This window comes from Micropterus salmoides, unplaced genomic scaffold (assembly GCF_014851395.1).
Source record: "Micropterus salmoides isolate LMB-PRFRI ecotype aquatic unplaced genomic scaffold, ASM1485139v1 Ms_hic_scaffold_11, whole genome shotgun sequence".
NCBI lineage: Eukaryota > Metazoa > Chordata > Actinopteri > Centrarchiformes > Centrarchidae > Micropterus > Micropterus salmoides.
The window spans coordinates 25801679-25813375 of record NW_024040152.1 but is presented as its reverse complement, the minus strand read 5'-3'; the positions used below and the strand labels follow the sequence as shown (position 1 = coordinate 25813375).

The following is an 11697-nucleotide window of genomic DNA, read 5'->3' as shown; positions in this document are numbered from 1 at the left end:
ATACATCTAATAATATTTTAAAATGACATATACACTTCTTTATACATATGTAATAAATCTGGTGAGTATATTTAGCTTTAATCCCATTTGAAGACTTCCAAGCCCCCCTCCTTGCAGTGTGAATTCAGTGGCCCATTACTCTTCCGCCAACAGCGGGTAGTTGAAGAGGTAAGTTCTAAGGTTGTTTGTTAGTAAGTGTGAGAAATAGATACATATTGTTAAATAAGTTTTTGTTTCTGGCTGTGTGTATAGTTGCATACTACTTTTTAGGTGTTTCTGTTAATTTCTGTGTCGTTACAAGCGAATCAACTGCCCGTGCTATTAGACGTTAACAGTTAACGTTTGACACAAGTCAACCGTTAGCATCTAAATTGACAGTTAAGTTAACGCTAAAAATGTTATTCACTATCTAAAAAGTTAAATATCAACTTTCAAATATGCATATTAATATAACCAACGTTATATTCGCTGCATTTAAGAGTCCTATCTGTACTACAGCTAATTAACGTTACCCGTAATTTTAATCAGCTGGTAAAGTTTACAGGTAGACTTTTTATATCTGCTAAAGCCTATGCTAAATGTAAGTTTCTCATATGGCAAACTTAACGAGACAAGTATTCCTAGATATACATGTAGGCCTACATTATTTATTTACATAGGCTAATATTTAAATGTATTTATTTGTTTCAACCTTAATAAAATACAAACATGACCAATGTAACGTTAGTCCTTTGTTATTTTTCATTAAGAGTGATGTTAGCCAATGTCCAACCATATACATACCTTTATCAGGTTTTGGTTATGTCAATCGAATAGCATGGACTATAACTAACAGTGGATAACTTAGAGCAAATGCACAACATGTATGATAAAGCTATGGTCATAAAATACTTTGTTTGGTTTTATGTCTGATATTCCTCTGTTTCCTTTCCTCATGACAAACTCTACTACTACTACATTTTTAACTCAGCTCCTTAAAATGCGTAATGATTGTAACTTCAGGCCTCTTATTTCATTTCCACAGTGGATGGAGAACTTCATCCTGTATGAGGAACTTGGGGCAGGGAGAAGCTCTGTTGTCTATAAAGGACGAAGGAAGGGCCATCTCAGCTATGTAGCCATCATCTGCGCGGACAAAGCCAAGAGACCTGAGATTACTAACCATGTAGGATAGTGCTGTAAACTCTATAAATTTATTAAGAGATCTGTTACATTTCCATTATATTAACTTTTTTTTTTTTTACTATAATCTATTTTTTTTATGCAGTTGGCAGAGGCCCTTACATTGCCAACTATAAAATAATGTTTTAAAAAATATTAAGTGCTATATTGACATGAAAAACAACTATATGCATTAAAAGTCATACTTAGACAGAGGTTTGGTTCCTCTGTTTCCAATTTAATGAGTTTCCCAAATTTTCCAAACATTGTTTACCAAACAGTTCTGAGATTATAGGTATACTTCTTTTTACGGTAATTTTGTGTGAACCATTCAAGAAAGAATACTTACTGTACACATATGTACACTTCTGTCCCATGTTAGGTACGTCTCAGCCATGATCTGGATCATCCAAACATAGTATGCTTCTATGAGTGGTATGAGACAAGTAACCACCTCTGGTTGGTAGTGGAGCTCTGCACAGGTCAGTACTTTTTTCTGGCACTCCTGATAAGAATTCATGCACTAATAGCAGTAATATGCTTGTTTTCAGCCATCACATTATGTGGAGTGAGAAATGCATCTTCAAGCAGCTTAAAACTAATAAAATTTCATAGATTGTGATGCCCTGTACATACCTTTATATTCTGGCATGTTAAGATTTCTCTCAAGCATTTTTTTTATTATCTATTATCTATCTATTAGGTGGTTCCCTGGAGTCTGTAATTGGTCATGATGGATGTCTGTCAGAAGATGTGGTGAGGCGGTTTGGATGGGACTTGGTCAAAGGACTGAAACACATCCATAAATTAGGAATCATTTTCTCTGACTTGACCCCTGCTAAGGTTTGCCTCTGCATTCATGTGTATGTAGGACTAAGAGTATTACATTAAATGATAATTATTATATGAATACTAATAGAGTAACTGTCCTTTTGCTGCGCATAGATCCTACTGGATGGTAGTGGCATTCTGAAGTTTGGTAACTTCTGTCGGTCCAAGGCAGAGGGAGAGACACTGGATGATTTCTTCACCTTGCTCTCTACATGTGAGGAGGCGGGGGAACGAGATAACAAGCAGAATCTTGATAACATGAAGAAAAGATTACAAGGTCAGAGGTTGATTGATGGAGATGCTAACCCCTAGATTATCCAAGAGTATAGTTTTTATGATGGATCCAGTTCAACTGGGACACAGCTTATACATTCTGGGGAAAACACATACAGGGGAAGACGAATTGCCAGCCAAAGAAAGGCTGTGTGTTAGGTTACAACAAAAACAACTCTTATGTGGGTGAATTTAAAAGGGAGGTATAGGAGGCTGAACAAGGGGAAGCTGTTCTTATGATAAGGTGATATCAGAAACTAAAAGCTGAGAACACGTGGAGAACGTGCACAGTCTGATAACTAAGTGATCTAAAGAAGTCTACCTTGCATCAGTAATTTAAATAAAAAGAATACAAAGGCTAAAATTTGACATCAGTACATCTTTGTTCATGTTGAGGATGCCATCTTTATGTCATTTTAAACTTTTTTTTGTCTTTCCTAATTACTGTATGTTTATGTATGTATATCTTCAGGTTCTCCAACTTACAGCGCTCCAGAAGTTTTGCAGGGATCAGAAACCAATATGAGCTCTGATCTCTGGGCTATGGGTTGCATACTTTACTACATGTACACTGGTAACCACATGTACACACACACACACACACACACACACAGACACATGCATACATTGAATCTGATTAAGTACAAGAGTATAACTGAATTTTTCACAATTTTATCTGTAATTTATGATGATGTGACTGATGATTTACTGGACTGAAGAAAACTTAAGTATTAAGTAAAAGCATACTGTAACTAAAACCTGAAAAACTAGGTGAAACAGAACAGCTATATAATAGGCAATAAGATACTAACAATGACCTCAATAGTATACTGTAATGGACCCTGTTATAAGCCTAAACCCAAACTGTTTTTGTTTCACAGGTAAACCTCCGTTCTATTCTGATAGCTGCACTGAACTGACAGAGATGATTTTACATCAGGAACCACCACCACCTAGACAGACCGGTAATACACACTCTCTCACATACACACATGCACATGCTTGCATACAGACACACATTTACACACATATGTGATGTTTAACAAAAATTGTTTTGTTGCTGTTTAGCAAAATAAATGTTAGCAGCTGTATGATACCTTGTTGCAGACTGCTTTGCATTGTATGTTGCTGTTATAGAGTTTGTTTGTTTAATAAATTAATTAATTATATTCTGTCCTGTTTGTCACAGTGTATTCAGCCAGTCCTCCCAGTGAGGATTTCCAGAATCTTCTGAAAGGCTTGCTCAACAAAAACCCCGATAAGAGGTCAGGTTCACAGACACACACTCAGGTCCAGCACACACTCTATTCTAGGACTGCTGGTACTATCATCATAACATGCGTCAGGGCTGAAATCTTGTGGTAGCTTACACTTTGATTTGATTACCATTACAGCATCCATACCGTCAATTAAATTATAGGGAGCATGTTGGACTTCCTTGCTCACTTGTGATCACGTCACATAACATAACTTTACAATGCTGCAGATGTTATTGTTATATATTACTTATGTTGCCCACTCTATTGGATAAATGTTTGTAAATCCCCAACAGAACAAATGTCTTAATGTTATTTAATCTCTTATTTCTTAAAATGGTAGCTATCTTATTATAATCTGCACATTTATAAGAAGTGTAATTTAAAAAGCAAGTCTAGTTCTGGGATAAATTAAAAATAGATAGCTAAAGACTGTCTAAGACTCCTTAACTATTTAAGACTGCTGCTTTTTATTGCATGTTGAGCTCAGTATCATGTTTCTGTGTCCTAATGTTTAGTTTTGTTGTTTGTTGTATTTTAGGATGAACTGGTCAGAGTTGCTGGACCACCCTTTCTGGACACAAGTGCTAAAGGGGGAAGAGGATGCAGATGAGGGAGAAGAGGAGAATCAAGAAGAGGATCGGGAGGGAAACAATGGCTGTGAGGGGGTTGGTTCAGCTAGCTTGAGGTGTGTTGATATATTATTATTTCTCTTGATTTTACAGTGCCTGCCAGGTATTTTGTTGCAGCCATTTTACTGCATACAGACTTGCTTTCTGAAAGAGTAGCCATAAACACATGACAAACAAATGGTAGATGTAGATGGAAAAAAGTAATTCAAGACCAGTCTAATCTTTTTTAATCCACTGGGAGAAGCCACAATTTTGAAACAATTTTCAATATGATGCAGTTCAACAGCACAACAAACAGCCTGCAGTAACATATTTTGCATTTAATTTGAATTTATTTTAATTTAAATATTTTTTCCCTCAGATGAAGAGTTTGCATTAGTTTGAGTTTTTTCAATACCTCCACAGACACACAAGGATCCCTGACCCTTTCCCTCCAGGACAGGCAGACGAGCTTGCCAACAGTCCCTCTGCAATCACCCAGCCAGCCCATAGGATTTCTAAGAAACTAATATCATCACAGACAACAACTGTAACAACTGACAGACGGACTGATTGCCAACAAGCTGTCAGAAACACAACCTGTGGATCCTTAAGGAAGGGAGGAGGAGGGGGGGAGGCAAAGAAAGAATATGACCCCAAGCTACCTGGGGCCCAACAGATGTACCACACACTGCAGCCCAATAAATCATTCACAATAGGTAACACATTCACTGAGTTCTGTGCTTGGTTATGTTTATTAGACATGGGAGTTTAATACTTGGCCACAACAGACTATGTAATTTTGAACAATAATTACCAGTTTCTACGACTATTTTTGTGTCCTCTGTATGTGTGTGTGCACTCGCGTGTGTGTGCGCATGCGTGACAGTTAACATGAAAGGTCGTTGATTGGACATTATATACTGTATTTACTGTATTAATGGGAAATAACCTATCATCATACCCCTAGGCTAGGCTCTTTCGAAGTAGCAGCAATTATAATTTGTAACTTAATATTTTTGAAGGACAGGAACAACAATCACAATAACCAACCTTTCTTACATAAACAGATAATATTTATTAGGGTTTTAATTCGTTTATATCTGTTTGTGATCTGTTTTGTTTCACCAAAACAGTTGGATGAATATGGCTGTAGTAATCTGGTTTTCTAGAGAAGCCAATTTTGTTCTGTCTTAGTATTTGCCCCTGAAGTTCAAACATCTGGATCACCTCCTTTATATGCATATGCCTCAGACATATGTATCCTTGAAAATCAGATTATATGTCTTGTCTGCTTCCTCCTCAAGATAACCTATCAGAGTTCAGGCCAAAGAATGGAGTGGATGAGGACAACACTGAGGCCATTTTTCTGCTCAGGTATTCAGTTCAGTCTATCCTGTGTACCTGTTTTACCCAGTAAGCTAATTGAAGGCCTAATTCATGTCTTTTATCTGAAGAAGAATGTGAATCTCATCTATCCTCAGCAATACTGTGCTCTACCAATTAAGTCACAGGAGGTCAGCCTCATATATACTGTATATCCAACTGATAGCCGATAAGCAGCTAACAGTTTTAATATTCTGTTCTTCTAGCTCCTGTGCCAACTCAAGGAGGAGCTGCAGTATCCCAGACTCTCCAAACCAGACCCCTGCACCTCAGGTTACTATATACTATACCATATACTCTGACATCTGTAAGAACATGTTAACAGTAGTTAGTAGTAGTAGTAGTAAAAGTCAGTAAAATAACATGAATAACTTAGTTACCATGCCTAAATGCAATCACTCTACTGCTATTTTTATTGCTATTAATACTTAAAATATATTCACTTATATGTCTAACATTGCAGGCATGTTACCTCTGTAAATACTCTCCTTCTGTTCCCCTCCTCCTAGGGCAATACTGGTGTTAACATTAAATCCTGTGTGAAAGCTCTTCTCCATACTGACTCTGATCTGACTGTCACCCCAATCATGGACAACCCCAAGGTACAGACAAGCAATATTATCGGACACAGGCTAGTTCGAGGGTTTATTATCTTCAGTAGTAAGTATCTTTGTGAGGAGCGTTTCCTGCTGCCTCACAGAATTAAATTGTATAAGCTAAGGCTTTCAAAGGTTTGTGTTCATTTTTTAATGTAATAAAAATGCGTGCATGCTGAATTCAATGAAACATGGTTACTAGGAAGTAAGGAAAAAAGCTACATGGGATTTTGATATGAAGATCAGTCAGCTCATATTGAGGCTCACTGTTCTCTTCTATTTACCAGATTCTTAAGAGTTCTCCTGTGCGATTTGATCCCAAAACCCTTTGTGTACCAGCATATTCAGGTACTGTGTTACATTTGTTTCATCAGTATCAAGTGAGATTTTATCAGTGTCCTGCAGAAAGAATGGTCATGACGTTTTCCCTCCCTTCTCCTCTCCTCTCCTCTCTGGAATATGCTCTCTCCTGCTGGAATATTCTCTCCTCCAGTTGAGAAGCTGCACTCCCTGAGTGATGAAGAGTGGACTGTCTTCCTCTTGCAGCTCCATTCATCCCTTGAAGAACAGAACCCCTCCGCTCCTCTCTCCTCCTCCTCCATAGCCCCTCCTCCTCCCTCCACAGTGACTCGCTCCAGACTCAACCTGCTGTGCTACCTCTGCTGTGTGGTTGGACATAAAGTTATTGCTAACAGGCTGATTAACTCAACCCTGGTAGGAAAACATGTATTAACTTAGGATCCATGTTTAGATATTATTGCATCACTGTTGGCTGGGTTTAGCGAGATAGTTTTGCAGTTTGAGGCAATATTGTAGACCTCAACACTGCATGGCAACATGGGAGTCCTTGCTCTCAGGGGAGTGAAAATTAGCTTATATAATAACCTTTTTTTAAATTTGTTTGTAAAATTTAATACATACAATATAATATGTTTATTTATTTTAATTATTTTCTCAGTGCTCTGTCCTTGTGCTCCCTCACACATTTCTGAGCCACCTATCAGCAAAGAGCTTCACCAGGAAGATGTAGCGTGCTAGTGTTCCGAGCTAGTTATTAATCAAGTGGGAATCATTAGTGCAGTGAAACGGACATAGTCTTATAGAATTAGTCTGGGCTAAAACCAGGACTTATGTTTCGACTAACTTTGAACATGAAATACCTGAGAACATGTATATTTATCAAAATTAAGAATTTAGTTGTAACAAAACACACAAGAAAATTATGACTTTCCAGACACGTCAGTGCTGATATAACATGGTGTGATAATACAAACATAGCACATTACACATCTAAAACACACGCTGTCATATGCCATCATTAATTTTAATCTTGTCTCTCTCTCTATTCTCCTCCCTGCCTCAGCTTCCAGTATTGACTCAGCAGTTACGACAAGCTCCTAACTGGGATGTGTAAGTACATTATGTTTGTGTTCTCTTTCTATAAACCAGGGAGCATGATTGTGTGCCTGAAATGTTGCAGGAGTTGTGGTTCCTACCAATACACAGTAAAAACATAAACTTGAATAATCATCGGTGGAGCTGAACTATAAGCTATTGAGATTCGGATACCCAAAATGCAAGAGATGTGGCAGAACCTAACTATGATAGAAAGGCTGCTGGCTGAAAAAGCACTATGATAATTTTTTGTGTGGCTGCAATAAAGTAACAAACATGAGGGGTAGACAAACACTTGGAAGATAGCACACCTTTCTCCCGCTCCCTTTCCTTTGCAGTTCTTTAAGAACTGTGTTTCCAAGTTACTGTCATTAACGCACTGTTGGCAACACATAGCATGGTCTTTGAAAGCTAAAAAACAACAAACAAAACACAAAACAAAATAGCTGTTTACAAATTTCTGTTGCAACCTTAAAACATTAACTAGAAACTGATGTCCTGCTTTTTCTACCATACTATGTGTATGGGCAAGTTTTAGAATTAAAGTGATAGAAAATACTGTTTTGGATATTCCTGTGTTGATATTCAAACAGAAAATCAACATTTTTCACATGTATGTATTTAATGAAAATTATAAAACAAAAATTCCAGGCGGAGCAAGGTCCTCAGAGTGATGGGTCTCCTGGCTCTGCATTGTTCGGAACTCGGAGAGGACAGTCCTGTTTCTGAGGTCTGACACGCGCGCACACACACACACACACACACACACATACATGCAATACATGCTCACACACAGTGTTGATATGTAAATGGCCATTTCAATTCCATATTGTTTCCACTGCAAGCTCACATTTAGTGTTGGATTTAATTTAGACTGGAGTTACAGTATATCTCATTCAGCCTTTAGTGGCTAGAACAGGAGCATTAATAAAACATATTTTTTCATTTTTAGTTAAAAGTCAAGTATTCAATATCAAACCAAACACATCAAACAAATTAATCAGGTGAAGTCCCAAACCTTTGCAAAACATTTTGAGGACCTAAAACCTGCCATACCAGTTTGCACCATAAGGTGGCAGTACATACCAGCAAGAGCCCACTATATGCATATAACAAAGTATGAATGCACATTTACGCATAAAAACATACATGTAACTTAAGAACAAAGAGTGCAGTACTGCATACACTACATATAGTTGTTTCTTTTACTGTAAGTCAACTATGATTTTTTTAAATTTTATACATGTGCATTAACATTGTTTGGATGTAATCCAGCTTGTCTTCATTTAGGGGCATATCACCAATAATTTAAACTTGTGTGCATGAGAATACTTCCACTTCTTTCTTTCTTTCCACTCTAACTTTATAGTACTACTAGTGTGTACCAGCAGGTGGCATTAAAAACCTACATGACAATATGTATTTTTTTCTGCCTCAGAGATACTGAAAACACCATCACTCACTCACTCTCTCTCTCACACACACACACACACACACACACACACGCACCGGTACACAATGGTCATTTTGGTGTATATAGTTTGTGGTGCTGTTTATTTGTATTGCATTATACAGTGCGTTGTTTCTGTTAACACATCTATTAATTCTACCCTGGCTGATATAAACAGGTAAACAGGGTGCACAAAATAACACAACCACCCGTCATTATAACACAGAACAGTTCAACAGCACTACAAACTGCAGCCTCCAAAATGACCATACATTTGAATCAACCCCTCTCTAAAATGATAAGCTTTATGAAGGTAGGATTTATTGCCGGATTGTTGTATTAAACTGCATTAGTATTAGCAGAGTGAGCCAAATAAATTGGCAACTGAGTGTATGTAGCTACATTACTGTAATACCCATAACCATATTAAAGTGCTGCAAAATAATAGGACACACTTGTCTACACACATTTTCCTAGACAGAGACACACATAGACAATTCATATACTTTACTGAGCCCCCCCAACACACACATATTCAGACAGAGTGGTGCTGAACTAATTTAACGTAAAAGCAGTTTTGTATGGAAGTGGGATGTGGAGCTTCTCTCCCTTATTTAATCCTTTCATCCTGAACAGAACTAAACACGCTTTCCTTGTCTCTCTTATTTCTACCTTTTCTCTACTTTTCTTTGTCTCTTCATCGGCTCAATTACATCCATTTATTCAAAATGAAATCCATTCCGGCTACAATAGTTTTGATCCCACATCTTCTCCCTTTCCTGGTTTGCCCTTTATCTGTCTTTCTCCACTTGTTCTGACACTTTACTGCTACCGAGTCGTCACGGCGATTTACAAAATGGCCGACTGTGGCATAGCAGTGTTTTTTCGCTGCGTGTGTTGTTAAAGACAAATGGCGGAACATTTTTTTCGCTACCCTCCTTACTTCCCCACAGCTACCGTAGGATGACAAATTGTTAAGAAAAGGACAAAGCTGTGCGTCTGTCTGTTTGTATCTATGACTATGTGTGTGTCCATCTATAGACTCAGCAGGGGCTCTCCCTCTCTGTGCGTGTGAGTGTGTTTTAAAGTCTGATGTTTGTGTGTGCACTCAGCAGGGGTCCTGTGTATATAGTCACTGTGTCTGTTCTGTTTCCCTATTTGTGTGTGTTTGTTTGCATGCAAATGTTCAGTGTGTGTATTCTTATGTTGTAGTGATGCCAACAGCTGACCAATAAAACAGCATACACTTGCATTTTGCTGTGTGTGTGTGTGGTGTGTTTTCTCAGCAGGGGTTCTCCTGCTGCAGTCCTGCTGATTGGAGTGTCAGGGCTGGGCTTAGTTACCATGGTAACAGCTATATGCTTCGATCACCCCCCCCTTCTCACACACACACACACACACACACACACACACACACCTGTCTGTCTCTCCTTCTGTCTCACTCTTTCCTGTCTGTCTGTTCGCCTGCTTTTTCATTTATCTCGCTGTTAGTCCGTCTGTCTTTGTCCCTCACACTCTGTCTCTCTCCTTGAATAGAATAAAATGAGTAACTAAAATATTCTGGGTTAATGTTACTAACGCAAGCTTGCTACTTTCCTTATGTAACGTAGAGAAGCTGTGCATTCAAAACCAACTAAATCATTTCCCCCTTCACTTATCATCACTTATAAAGTTTTCTGTGGCTTTTACAGCGGTTTAGCCAGTAAAGCTTCTACGGTGCAGGGTGTTTCATGGGGATATGGAGTCTTAACGCATTCTGAGAGCTCACAGCAATCTTTAGGAACAGGCATTCAGAGGACAATGGCTCCAGAAAGACACTCGAAGCATTTGTGAATACCTCTTGCAAGTAAAAGTTCAGATCTGACAACAAATTAATTTAGATAAATCTACAGTACAGTATAGATTCATACGCTTATGGTCAAACAGCAATTGTAGCTGTGTTGTATCCTGGAGAAATCTGGCTGTTCTAGCTATAGGTATAGGTGCTCATGTGCATGTGCTCATTTGGATGTGTCTTATTTGTGTGTGTATGTGCAAAACTTATGTGTGCTGTGTTTTTATTCTCTGCAGCAATATATGGGTGTCATTTATGCATGCTAATTAAGTGCATATGTTTGTTTCCTTGTGTGTGTTCATGTGCATTATTTGATCTGAGGGAGTGTTGAACCTGAGATAATGATAATGTGTTCTGCAGAAGAAAATAGTTTTGCGTATGTGTTTGTTTGCTTTTCCACTCTGGCTCGTTGCACAGGGATGCCTTTCAGCATCCTCTGCCTGAGAGCAGCTGCAGGACTAATTTCAAACAAACCCTACAATCTCAACTCCCCACTCAGCCATTTATGTTATTAGCAGGTTCAGCTTAGGAGAGAAGAAAAGGAAGAAGAAAAGAGAGAAATTATGTGGGACAGAGGCAAAAGCTAGAGCAGTTTTTGCCATTTCCATACTGGGTTAATAGTGACACACTATGGTATGAGTTTGGATAAGGTCATTTAAAATTTTGGCTTCTGTCCTAGTCTCAAAGCGTACTGGAAATCGTGTTCAGACCTACTCAGGATTCCAGTGGCAAACTGATACTGTACCATGCTCATGGATGGCTCAACATGAGGATACATCACGGTTCTTGGGCAAAAATAAAAGGAAAGAATACCGCTTCTGGGAAAGGGAAAGATATTTTGAGAGAGAGCATGACAAACAGACTGTTACCACTTCTCACCCTACAATGAGAAAAAGAGACAGAA

The 11697-nt window shown here is 38.3% G+C and overlaps 1 protein-coding gene across 2 annotated transcripts in view; it reads left to right on the top strand.

Moving 5' to 3' along the window:
• Positions 1-98: 98 nt before the first annotated feature.
• ulk4 (unc-51 like kinase 4) overlaps positions 99-11697 on the top strand; it is an 83222-nt gene continuing 71623 nt past the window's right edge. For both annotated transcript variants that reach the window (XR_005443462.1, XM_038711993.1), the window contains exons 1-17: positions 99-168; positions 1025-1165; positions 1544-1643; positions 1865-2004; positions 2107-2269; positions 2738-2839; positions 3147-3230; positions 3455-3530; positions 4063-4209; positions 4559-4851; positions 5440-5509; positions 5725-5791; positions 6028-6120; positions 6402-6462; positions 6608-6828; positions 7478-7524; positions 8161-8239. Coding sequence is in view for 1 of the 2 variants with exons in the window: in XM_038711993.1 (XP_038567921.1) it covers positions 1028-1165; positions 1544-1643; positions 1865-2004; positions 2107-2269; positions 2738-2839; positions 3147-3230; positions 3455-3530; positions 4063-4209; positions 4559-4851; positions 5440-5509; positions 5725-5791; positions 6028-6120; positions 6402-6462; positions 6608-6828; positions 7478-7524; positions 8161-8239 (1881 nt within the window). In the remaining variant the exon portion in view is untranslated. The remainder of the gene's footprint in view (positions 169-1024; positions 1166-1543; positions 1644-1864; positions 2005-2106; positions 2270-2737; positions 2840-3146; positions 3231-3454; positions 3531-4062; positions 4210-4558; positions 4852-5439; positions 5510-5724; positions 5792-6027; positions 6121-6401; positions 6463-6607; positions 6829-7477; positions 7525-8160; positions 8240-11697) is intronic.